The sequence below is a fragment of the Cucurbita maxima genome, unplaced genomic scaffold (genome assembly GCF_002738345.1).
Source record: "Cucurbita maxima cultivar Rimu unplaced genomic scaffold, Cmax_1.0 Cma_Scf00009, whole genome shotgun sequence".
Classification (NCBI taxonomy): domain Eukaryota; kingdom Viridiplantae; phylum Streptophyta; class Magnoliopsida; order Cucurbitales; family Cucurbitaceae; genus Cucurbita; species Cucurbita maxima.
In genome coordinates this window covers 4,853,888-4,865,180 of record NW_019272025.1, presented here as the reverse complement: position 1 = coordinate 4,865,180, position 11,293 = coordinate 4,853,888, and the positions used below count along the sequence as shown (strand labels likewise).

Genomic DNA, 11,293 nt, shown 5'->3' with positions numbered 1-11,293 from the left:
TGTGAATACTATTTCCTTCGTGTTTGTTCTCACAGTTTTGGCTACCATAACTATTAACACTTGGAGCAAAAAAAATCATATGAAATTGTATAGGAGTGACTTCAAATAAAAAATCGAAACCCGGACACCGACACTCCCGCACCAACATCAGTTTTCATTAGATATTCTATCAGATTCGTGCTTCGAAGTTATTTTGAAATTTCTAAAAAAAAAAAAAGAAGCTCATAATGTAATTTTTAAAAGAACATGCATATTTTGTGATTGATAATTGTTCTCATTTAGAGGCTCTAAACATCCAATTATAATGGGAAGTGAACAGTGAAAGGCGGCTATTGAGATTAAAAGGTATTGTGCAATTTGGGTCCTTCGCTTTGGAATTATTGGTCCCTTTAAATCTGTTTGGTAAACAAACAATGGACCCACCAAATCCACTCCCATAGTTTTGCCTTTGGCGTATTAACTAACCCATTTTCCACTCTTTTTAATATTCAATTACTCAATCCCCAATACCTTTATTTCATGTCACCACACCTCTCTCTCTCTCCTTCCTTTGTAATAGTGCATGCTAGTTAATTTCTTTAGGGCATAGTACTTTTCATACATTAAAATGTCACTTTCATCGTTATAAAAGTTAAATTTCTCTTCTTTATTTAAGATCGTGATAATATTACTGCGTTTATTTACGAATCATTCAATAACAAAGAAGTTCACGACCCGTGTGCCTTTTACCTCCACATGGCATTGTTTTGTCAAGCTTTCGCTTATGGCAAAAAAGTTCCCACTGTTGTCTCTCATAGGAGTATTGGTCATGTCACAGTCCCGGTATGGTTGATCATCCTCTCGAATCAGCTATTGATCATCGCTTTGTTAAGCTATTGCCTCACCAACTAGCTAATCGACATGAGCCCCTCCTTGGGTGGTCCTCTTTTTGCTCCTCAGTTTCCAAGGTATCAGCTACAGTTTCTAACGGTTGTTCCCCTCTCAAAAAATTAAAGTAATTATTTGCACCAATATATAAAAAGACATTTGTAATTCTTATACAAGGAGAGCTTATGGACAAAAATGAGGATTTCAATGGCTTTTGTCATTGATGATCAATGTTCACAAGAGCAAGACGATTCAATATCTTATAATGTTCAAACTTCTTTCTTTGTGAACTCGAAGAGGAAAAGGTGATCGATTTCTTCTTCTTTTCTTCTGACCTAATTATTCGTTTATTGATGATTCAATTATCATTTGTTTTGTTTCTACCTTTACATATTAAACCGTTTTTTAGGGAGTAAATCATGAATTCTAACTTTAATCCATTTTTTTCTAGCAAGTTTGACATTTTAAGGATGTTTAATCAATTTTTTTCTAGCAAGTTTGACATTTTACGGATGTTTACATCCATACACTTAGTATTTGTCACCCGGACTCCGAAGCATCTCAAGCTCAAGTTTTTACTTTGCAAGTTCGAGACCATTGTGAATTTAAATTTAAAAAGTAATTATTGCCTATTTTGAATTTAGAACTGTGTTCGAACTAAAAAGAAAAAGGAAAAAAAGGAAGAAAGGAAAATTTTCCTTATCACTCCCTAAACTTGTTATTTATAATTAATTTCAGCCACATCACAAATTTCACCTAATTTTTAATATAATAGAGATTTATCATCATTTTATTATTTAATTCGCAACCTCGTTGAATATTAATGGACATTCCATGCTGTTCGGAACCTTCCCCACTTAGTAAATGACGTCAACCAAGAAATAGTCCAAGTCCAGCTCCAACTCCCCGAAATCTTCTTCGCCGCCGTACTGCCTCCGCGCCGCCGGCAAGCTAGCCGTCGCCATGGCAAATCCGAACTCATCGATCTCTCCACAATAAAGCATCTCATCTTTCGGAGTAAATACGCCGTCGTAATGAAGTACTGACGCCGGCGACCAAACCGCCGTCGTTCTGGGCGAGTTTAAGCCGTCCTCCTGCTTGTTACCCCCGTCGGCCGCCGTTGTAACTGCCCCGTCACTGGAGAAGTTCGTTATGGCGTTGGGGCCCTGAAGTTCCAAAGCAGCTCGGTCGTAAACCGCCGCCGCCTCTTCCGCCGTATCAAAGGTTCCAAGCCATATCCGCTTTCTGCGAATCGGATCTCGGATTTCCGCCGCCCAACGGCCCCAAGCCCTCTGTCTGACTCCTCTGAACTTCTTCCGGCAAGATGATTTGGACCTACGTGATCTAGGATTCCGCTTCTTGCTAATCTCCGAAACAGGGGACTCTGCTGAAGAACCATCAAGAACAGAGTAACGATTAATTGTGATCTCTCTTACTTGTCTTCTAACTGCCGTTCTTGATCCCAAAATCAATTCATCTTCACTGGACGAATTGGTGGCGTCGGCGTCTGTGACGATGATCCTAACAAGCTTTTGCTCCAGCTTTGCAGAGTCCCCGGAAGTAGCCGGTTTCCAGCGGCAGTTAGCTCTGTCCCCCGACAAAGAAGCCATGTCCGCCGCCGACATGTTAGATATGAAAGAACACTCGCTCTAACAAGACTGAGAAGCTTTTTGGTTAATATCAGAATTCACAAGTGGGCAGATACAGAACAGAGTCACAAAGCAAGAAGAAGCTCAATCAATCAGTAAAATCAGCAAAACAAGGAAGAAGGATCAAACGCAAGAACATCATCGAAATTAGCTTCACAAAAGACACCAAATTGAACAAGAAACAGAGAAGATTGAAGGATCAGCCACCAAGAATCCCCTTTCACTTCAGAAACCAAAGTCAGAAGGAGGAGGAGAAGAAGAAGATGCAGAGACAATGAAAAGGGAAGACTGGGGAGTGGAAAACACAAGTCTAAGCAAGAAGATTGAAGGCAGATATATAGGAATATTAGTGCAAAGAATCAAAGAATGTTCAAATTATACATGTTTATTTGGTGGGATTTCTTCCAAGGAGAATTGGCCACGTTGTTGGGAGACTGTACACCTGCGAGGCAAGTTGAGAGAAATTTACATTCAAAGAGAACAAAACTAGATATTTTGGCTTCTCCCATTTCCCACTAGAATCTAAGAGAGTCAGGGTGGACTCTCATATTGACTCAGATCTACGAGTAAAACTCAAAAGATTATGTGCTCAGATGCTTCTGTGCAGTGAAATGATATTTGTATTCTACTAATAATAGAGATTTGGTGATGGAACTGAAGAAAAGAATGAATGATGCTAAAGAGATTCATTTAGATCAATAATACTAGTGACTGAAAGAAGCTCTTCGTCACAACTTCGATATTTGACCCTTTTCATAAATAAAGGGACACGTTGGTACTCAATGATTCATTCCCAATAACATACTTTCCCATCAAGCCTAAACTCTTATGAAGTATGAATTTTTATGTGAGATCTCACATTAATTGGAGAGAGTAACGAGTACCAACAAGAACTCTGAGTCTCGAAGGAGGAACTAGTACTAGTAAGTACACTGGGCTCCAAAGGGGTAGATTGTGAGATCCCACATGAGTTGAAGAGGGAAACAAACACTTCTTTATAAGAGTGAAAATCTCTACCTAACAAACACGTTTTAAAACTTTGAGGAGAAGTCCAAAAAGGAAAGTCCAAAGTGGTTGGCAACGGTTAAAAGCTTATCAGTCCCCTGTTGGCAAGATCTGTTGTGAAATATCTCCTACATTCTAAGATTTGTATCGAAAGGTTGGTTAAGTTCATCGTTTAATCATCATCCTAATAATCCAACCCTTGGATTCATACTGATCCAAGCAGAACAGGACAGGACAATCAAACAGCTTTCCAACTCATAACAAATATGAAAACCAATCATTTGACAATAAGTTAAAGGACTTCCATTATATAATTTCTTCAAATCGATATTCACAATGAAAGTTAAATTCCTTACAAAAGCTTTAAGTCTTACGAATACAGAGGCTTTCATTCCTTCAAGTTCATAGAAGTAAGATTCAAGGCGCTTCTTCTATCTTCTAAGAGCTGAGATGGGCTTAGCTGTAGAAACTATCCCATAGCATACTTTTGAGTCCAGCTGCGTGCAGTACCTTCATACTTGGCTCTATCAGTCTTGTACATGTGAGCAATTTCAGGGACGAGGGGATCATCGGGGTTGGGATCCGTTAACAGAGAGCATATGGACAACAGCACCTGAAGTATATTTAGTTCATGTTAAAGTTCTATAAGATTCTAACTTCAAATGGATTGATATAAAAACAGCTAATTTACAGTAAGGTATAGCAATAAGGTTGCATAAAATTTTCCCGCTTGAATCAATAAGGATGCTGTTAGGATCGCACAACAACGCACACTCGATCTAGATGAACACAAAGAACAGGATAGAGAAATTGCAAGGAGAACTCTGGCTGAAGGATTTGTATTGATGAGTATGTATAAGAGAGAAAACAGAGAATAGAAAGTACATTTTCAAAGCTCTACCGGAAGAAGATATATATGACTCAGTTTATATGTATATAGCTTTAACAGATTTAACCATCTACTACTATTTACCATATATAGCTTTACCGGATATAACCGTTGACCAAGCTATAAATAAGAGAGCAAGCTCCATAACCTAACCGATGCATGGTTGCTTTTCGAGGTTTCTAATCATGTGATTCAATTCAAAGAGATGACATTTCACCACTTAACAGGGAGAAGTTCTAATCGAGATAAACCTAGATATCTTTCTCAAGCTAATATTTCTATGAAAATTTCATACTACCGGCTGAAATCCTTGATGATAAAATATTCAAACACTAAGAGTTGGGATAATTATCAAGTATCAAGGAATTTCTGAAATTATGTAACAATTCAAAAGGAGAATCATTTGAGGCCCTAAGCCACTGCAAGTAGATATTGTCCACTTTGGGTTTTCTTTTCGAGTTTTCTCTCAAAGTTTTTAAAATGCATCTGCTGGAGAGAGGTTTTCACACAAGAATGTTTCGTTCTCCTCCCCAACCTATGTGAGATCTCACAATCCACCACCCTTTAAGGCCCAGCGTCCTCTTTGGCACTCATTCCCTTCTCCAATCGATGTGGAACCCCTCAATCCACCCCTTCAGGGCTCAACGTCCTTACTAGCACACCGCCTCGTGTCCACCCCTTTAGGGCTCAGCTTCCTCGCTCACAGATATTGTCTTCTTTGGGCTTTCTCTTTTGGGCTTCCCCTCAAAGTTCTTAAAACGTCTCCCCTAAGGAGAGGTTTCCACACCCTTATGAAGAAAGTTTCGTTCTCCTTCCCAACCGATGTGGGATTGTCCCAATACATCCCTTTGGGACCCAACATCCTCACTGACACTCTCCCTTCTCCAATTGATGTGGGACCCCTTAGAGTGATCCAAACCCCACTCAATAATCCTAGCCTCCACCTAAAACACGATGATAATGGGAAATTTACCAACACAACTATAAAAGAGAGGATTCAGAATAGTCAAAGATCTCAATAAAATTGAAAACAAGAACATCTCATCTCTACGTATTGCAAAAAACCACACACAGAATATCAATTTCAAGGCCATTCAGTCAGACTTCACAGTTCCAAGAAGACGGAACATAAATATATGACTCTTACGATAGAGCATATAGCCAATTGGTGGCAGTAAAACAAAGTAACAGATAGTTTACAGAAAAAACAGAGAACATGTGCAAACAACATTTATCAATAGAAACTAGTTTAGTTGGTTAGTTTCAAGAGACTGTAAATTCCAACAAACCTTAGAAATAGTTAGCGCAGGGCTCCACTGTTCTTTAAGAATGTCCAGACATATGCTTCCATTGCTATTAATGTTTGGGTGGAACACCTTAGTCCTAAAAGCAACCTGCGAGGTTTAAAGAGTTCAGTTTTTGGGAATCATAGACCGGTTTACAATGACAGTGACATGAAAAAATCAAAATCAAGAGCATCAAGCTCAGTGAAAACTCTCAATAAAACAATCCCGATGTTTTACATGCTGTCCGAGTAAGCAAGGAAGTCGATTCATTGGCCATATCAGTACATAAGAGTATAAGAAACAACAGGAACAAATGCAAAGATTCAAACCAGAAAGGATTTAACCTTTGGGGGCTTGAAAGGATAGTCCGGAGGGAAATGGATAGAAACTAAGAATACACCTCCTGTATATGGAGAATCAGCAGGTCCCATGATAGTTGCTTGCCAATGAAACATGTCTTCTGCCACAGGACCTAAGGAAAACCGTATGAAGACAATAACCATATGAATTTCGACGTTCTTTTTGCAAAAATAAAGTTCTTGAGTAAGAAATTCACAGAAGAGAACCAAAAATAGGATGTCGCAGTAGAAACAAACATTCCACTTTCTCAATCATGAACAATAAAGATCAGAAGTTCATATACCAGCGCTGCAAGACGTAGGAGGATCCTTCTGTAAATCCTTGAGCTCTTTAAGAATACGTTTGGAAGCCATTGATTCCTCGAAAACAAACGCGAAATCTGAACTCCAAACACAAAATAGACCAAAATTTTCAATCAGAACAAAAGATTTCAGCTCACGCAGGCAATCAAACACAACTAATAAACATTCAAAAGACCAAAAACAAAACAAAACAAAATAAGAGAGAAAATTCGCCGACCTTTGAGATTAACTGCAGAAGAGATAGAGCGAGTGAGGAATACCTCGGGAGGTATAGATCGACGGGAAAGGGTTTAGCTCTTATGAAGAGAGAAGCAGAGAAGCTATGGAGAAGACAGAATCTTGGCAGAATTATTAAATAATGACAGATATTAGACGCTTCTAGAATTTTTTCCATTCTCGAATTTCTTACCATTTATTTATTTATTTTTATTTATATAAAAAATAATTATAATTTTTTTCCATTCTCGAATTTATTACCATTTATTTATTTATTTTTATTTATATAAAAAATAATTATAAATGGGGATGGGGGACTTTCATCCACCAACACTAAGTTTAGAGCTTCGCTCTAATATCAACTTAGATTAACACGGCTCTCCACAATAGAGATAGTATTCTTTGATTATAAACTCATGATTCTTCTCTAAATTAGCCAATGTAGACTTTCATCCACCAACAATAGTAACTTGCATTATTTGAAGTCCTTGTCGAGCATATTGTTCCTAAGACCACTCTTGTTCGAGTATGGTCTAATTAATTTACGTATCTCCTTTACTCAAGTCTCACATTAAACGTCTTAGGTTGAGTGGGCTATAGATCAATAAACAGGGCTATTGATCAATGAACGAGATAGCGACGCAAATGAGTATCAGATCCAATGAATTCAAATCAGATAGCAGTTTTGATTGGTTCACATTCAATCAATCCTAAAGAAACTTAAAAATCAGATGAACTCTACAAAGTACAAACGCATGGAAGCCAAAAGGTCTGGGGGTAATGTTGGAAAGAAAATGATTGAACTTAGCCTTCCTAATTTGCACAATTCTTCCTCAAATAATGAAAATAAACACAATCTAAATGAATGAATTCATGGGGTCTGCACATTTGAGTCCTTCGATTTGTTCTCTTCGGACGATGGCCGGTTCTCCGAGTCAGATTGCCGGATTTCTTCGATCATTCTAACGACTTCGTCCATGCTCGGTCTCATGTCGGGCAACTTCGCTACACAAGTCATTGCTATTTGTAACATCTGCACCATCTCTTCTTCGATATTCTGGTACCTCATTAGCTCGACATCGAAAACCTCAGCTGTCCATTCCTCCCTCACAACAGACTGGACCCACCGAGGGAGATCGACCATATCGTCACGACGTGGTGATTGCAGGGGAGCTTTTCCAGTTAACATTTCAAGAAGAAGAACACCAAAGCTGTAAACATCTGACTTGTGTGTGTGTTTCCGAGCTTCGATCACCTCGGGCGCACGATAATCTGCAGTTCGAGAAGTTGGGACATTCATAAGAGGAGTAAGGCCAAAGTCGGAAACACAGGCATTCACATCTTGAGTTAGGAGAACGTTTGAGGCCTTGATATTTCCATGGGTGAATTTCGGACCGCCCACTGTATGGATTTGAGCAATTCCCTTCGCCGTTGCAAGAGCGATCTTCACTCTCGAGTCCCAGTCGAGCGGAGTTCTTTCCCCTCCTCTGTTTCCTGCAATAAGAAATAGTCTCACATAATCATAGATATGCTGTGAACATTTCTAAAGATTGATTAGCCCAACTGGACCATTCAACGTCCCACAAGGATTAGAAACAAATTTGTATTCTGTTCAACGTCGAAAATACCAACAAAACGAACTTTTGTGATCACTTCAGTTGTTTTCAAAATGAAACTGAGGAGCGAAAAGTACAAAAGAATTTAAGTAATAGCATCGGGGACGTAAGGGAAAACATACAACACTTTCCGAGTATCATTCTAAACTAGCATTTTCTATTAACTCCCCGTTTTAGCTAGACACAAGTTCACCCGTAAATCGAAAAAGTACACGAGGAGGACCTCGCATCGTGTTCAAAGGCATTCTTTCTCGATCATTCTTAGCAGAAGGCATGAGGAGGACCTCGATCGTTCGTTATGGGATTGCCAATTCGCTTAGATTCTTTGGGATCACTCGAGAACCTCGCTTGGGATAGGGATGGTAGTTCGTTGTTCGAGGAGATGCTTCTAAATCCCCGGACAAGCTAGCTTCTTTGAGGAGTTTAAGGAAATGGTTAGGTTTAATGTCTCTTTTTCGGCTTCTGTCACTTGGTCTTGTGTTTTTTTTTAGATTGGAGTCATTTTTCGTAACTATTCTAGAACTCCATTCGTTCGAGCTTGGTTTCTGTACGCTCTTGTATTCTTTCATTTTTCTTAACGAAAGCTCGGTTTCTTACAAGTACAGAAGTTGTCTGTACTTACACACAACAGCCTTTTAAGTCGGTATAAAACTAAGGTAGACAAAGAGATTGTTGTAACGGAGAATTAACGAGTTTATAGAACGAAAAGAAAGAGCACGTACCATGCAAAAGTGATGACAAGCTGCCTCCCGGGACGTAATCATAAACGAGGAGCTTTTCATCCTTCGAGTAATAATACGCTCGGAGTGGCATGACGTTCGGGTGCTGCGTGATCCTTCCCACAACCTCCATTTGTTGTTCAAACTCCCTCTTCCCCACCACCACTTCCTTCAACCTTTTCACGACAACAGTGGTAGGTTCCTCCAGAACAGCTTTATAAGCTGTTCCATAGCTGCCCTTTCCAAGCACTTCAGCTGAAGCTCTCAATAGATCTTCAAGATCAAAGTTAAACGAACAGCCTTCAAAAAACACCAGCTTGTTTTTCTCAGGCTCCTGCACGCCACTACCGAACTCCTCTTTCGGTTTTTCACTTCTCCCGCCACCCGAAACCTTCCCTTTTCTTGTGCCGGAGTGTTCACCATCCTTTTTCCTTAAACAACACAAAACCATAAAAAGAACTCCAAGGAATAGAAGGAAGAATCCACCAACTGCAATAGCAATGATAACTCCCATCTTCAGTTTTTTCGAGCTCTGCTTTTGAGAAATGGCAGGTGAAGATGGAGCATTAGGAGCTGGAGAAAGGTCTACGGAGCAAGCGTTTACAGGCGCTCCACATAATAAAGGATTTCCAATGAACGACGAACTCGGGAATGTATTAAAAGAAGTCGGAATAGAACCAATGAGATGGTTATAACTTATATTGAAATGCTTGAGCTTCGGGAGGTCGATATCCGGTATTGAACCAGAAAGATTGTTGTTCTGAAGGTTCAATCCAGTTAGTTGAGTCAAATTTTGTATAGTCTTTGGAATCTTCCCTTCTAATGAATTGAACGATAGGTCCAATACGTTAAGAGTAGGAGAAAAGGAGGACGGAACACCACCAGAGAAGTTATTCCGTTGGAGAAAAAGATATTGAAGAGAAGGAAGTGAGGTGATATCGGACGGTATTCTTCCGCTAAGGAGGTTGGAACGGAGACTAAGAACCTTGAGACCATGAAGTTTCCCTAGAGTGTTAGAAGGAATCGAACCGACAAGTCCGATCCCCGGTAACCGGAGGGTAACCACATGAGTTCCATCTTCACTGCAAGTAATGCCAACCCAAGTTGTGCATACAGAGGCAGTGTTGTTCCAGTTGAGGCTCCGACGATGTGGAACCGAAGATGCAAAGTCAAGAAGAGCTTGCTTGTCGGATTCGAGGTCCGCAATGGCAAAGGGAAGTAGATGAACAATAACAAAAAACAAAGGAAACGCTGATACTGAATAGAACTTCATTTGGAATTAAGTAACATAGGATGCTTGAAGAACGTAACTGCAAAAGTGACAACAATGATCCCTTCTGGCCCTGTTGTTTTACCTGCCACAAATTTGGTAAGTAAAGCTTATGCAAATTTTCAAGTTAAAACGTCGACCGAACATAGCTCAATTAGTTAAGGCATATATCTCGACCAACGGGTCCGAGCTTTGAATCTCCCAAAAGTTCCTAGCAGTATTCTAGTTTCATAACGTAGAAAGTAAAGAACGTGGACATTTTCCAGTCATTATCATGCCATTAGAGCCTACAAAATTGACAATCAGAAGAACATAATTTCCAACAAAAGGACAGGGATGTTCTTGTTTGAAACCCCAAAAACGGTGTTCAATCTTTTTCCTACTTAGCTCCATAAACAAATCTTGTGAAAGTAAACCTGAAAATCATCTTCAAGTGTAATGCCAGCTCAAAAACATACAATTCCAACAAAACAAATTCCCGACAAGAACACAGATCTATCATCTAAGTAACATCCAGATGCATAAACTCAGCGAAACTAGACAGAAATGGAGTAACAACATAACGACAAACAAGTGAAGTGAAAGAACCTGAAAACACTCAATCATCCGACGGCGTTACCGGAAGAAGTAGCCAGCGGTGAAATGAGCTGCAAAGAAGCTCAAGAGAAGGTCGCCATGGGAGGTGGAGCTGCGGCGGAGAGGATTTGCAGTAAAATGTAGCAGTGAAGAAGCTTCACATCCCGCCGGAATGAAGGGATCTGAGGCAAAAAGAGGTTAAAATCGAGTGAAAGAGAGAGAATGAAGAGATTAATCGAAATGGGTTCGCAAAAAAGGAGAAACTAAGGATTAGAAAAGTGAAAGCACTCAGAATCACCGCTCCTTGGCTACTTTTTTTGGGGAGCAGAGAGGAATTGGTGTCATTTTCAAGAGGAAAGTAAGGAAAAAGGAAGAAACCCACTATGATTCCATGGTGCTCACTGTGAAACTAAGCTGAGGTTCTCAATTAATTGTTCTTCTTGTTCGTTCTTCAATCAACCCATCCATGTTCTATCATGCTTTTGCTTCCACAAACTCAAATTTACAATTTTACCATAAAAATTTAAAAGGAATTAAT

The 11,293-nt window shown here is 39.6% G+C and overlaps 3 protein-coding genes across 6 annotated transcripts; all 3 read right to left on the bottom strand.

Moving 5' to 3' along the window:
- Window positions 1-1,560: 1,560 nt before the first annotated feature.
- On the bottom strand, window positions 1,561-3,693 carry LOC111484520 (ethylene-responsive transcription factor ERF069-like). Its single transcript, XM_023131160.1, has one exon. The coding sequence runs from the start codon at window positions 2,490-2,492 to the stop codon at window positions 1,725-1,727; it is 768 nt and encodes a 255-aa protein (XP_022986928.1). The 5' UTR covers window positions 2,493-3,693; the 3' UTR covers window positions 1,561-1,724.
- Window positions 3,694-3,808: 115 nt separating this feature from the next.
- On the bottom strand, window positions 3,809-6,718 carry LOC111484541 (ubiquitin-conjugating enzyme E2 28-like). Of its 2 annotated transcripts, none has more exons than XM_023131193.1 (5): window positions 6,619-6,718; window positions 6,340-6,435; window positions 6,041-6,168; window positions 5,700-5,804; window positions 3,809-4,134 (listed from the first exon to the last, which is right to left on the bottom strand). In XM_023131193.1, exons 2-5 carry the CDS (start codon window positions 6,407-6,409, stop codon window positions 3,991-3,993), a joined length of 447 nt encoding a protein of 148 aa, XP_022986961.1. In that variant the 5' UTR covers window positions 6,410-6,435; window positions 6,619-6,718; the 3' UTR covers window positions 3,809-3,990. The 2 variants fall into 2 exon arrangements, with proteins under 2 accessions (XP_022986961.1, XP_022986960.1); XM_023131192.1 differs by having other exon boundaries at window positions 6,576-6,714.
- Window positions 6,719-7,224: 506 nt separating this feature from the next.
- LOC111484443 (probable inactive receptor kinase At5g58300) lies at window positions 7,225-11,218 on the bottom strand. Of its 3 annotated transcripts, none has more exons than XM_023131033.1 (4): window positions 11,138-11,218; window positions 10,799-10,937; window positions 8,913-10,264; window positions 7,225-8,068 (listed from the first exon to the last, which is right to left on the bottom strand). In XM_023131033.1, exons 3-4 carry the CDS (start codon window positions 10,180-10,182, stop codon window positions 7,446-7,448), a joined length of 1,893 nt encoding a protein of 630 aa, XP_022986801.1. In that variant the 5' UTR covers window positions 10,183-10,264; window positions 10,799-10,937; window positions 11,138-11,218; the 3' UTR covers window positions 7,225-7,445. The 3 variants fall into 3 exon arrangements, with proteins under 3 accessions (XP_022986801.1, XP_022986799.1, XP_022986798.1); XM_023131031.1 differs by having other exon boundaries at window positions 11,054-11,206; XM_023131030.1 differs by having other exon boundaries at window positions 10,768-11,203.
- Between the last annotated feature and the right edge of the window lie 75 nt (window positions 11,219-11,293).

Excerpts from the sequence above, each read along its gene's own strand:
- LOC111484520 (XM_023131160.1), bottom strand. The coding sequence starts at position 2,492 with ATGTCGGCGGCGGACATGGCTTCTTTGTCGGGGGACAGAGCTAACTGC.
- LOC111484541 (XM_023131193.1), bottom strand. The coding sequence starts at position 6,409 with ATGGCTTCCAAACGTATTCTTAAAGAGCTCAAGGATTTACAGAAGGAT. Across the intron at positions 5,805-6,040 it reads ATCCTTTCAAGCCCCCAAAG|GTTGCTTTTAGGACTAAGGT; the intron begins GTTAAATCCTTT and ends TAAACCTCGCAG. Across the intron at positions 4,135-5,699 it reads CTGCGCTAACTATTTCTAAG|GTGCTGTTGTCCATATGCTC; the intron begins GTTTGTTGGAAT and ends AATATACTTCAG.
- LOC111484443 (XM_023131033.1), bottom strand. The coding sequence starts at position 10,182 with ATGAAGTTCTATTCAGTATCAGCGTTTCCTTTGTTTTTTGTTATTGTT. Across the intron at positions 8,069-8,912 it reads CTTGTCATCACTTTTGCATG|GAAACAGAGGAGGGGAAAGA; the intron begins GTACGTGCTCTT and ends TTCTTATTGCAG.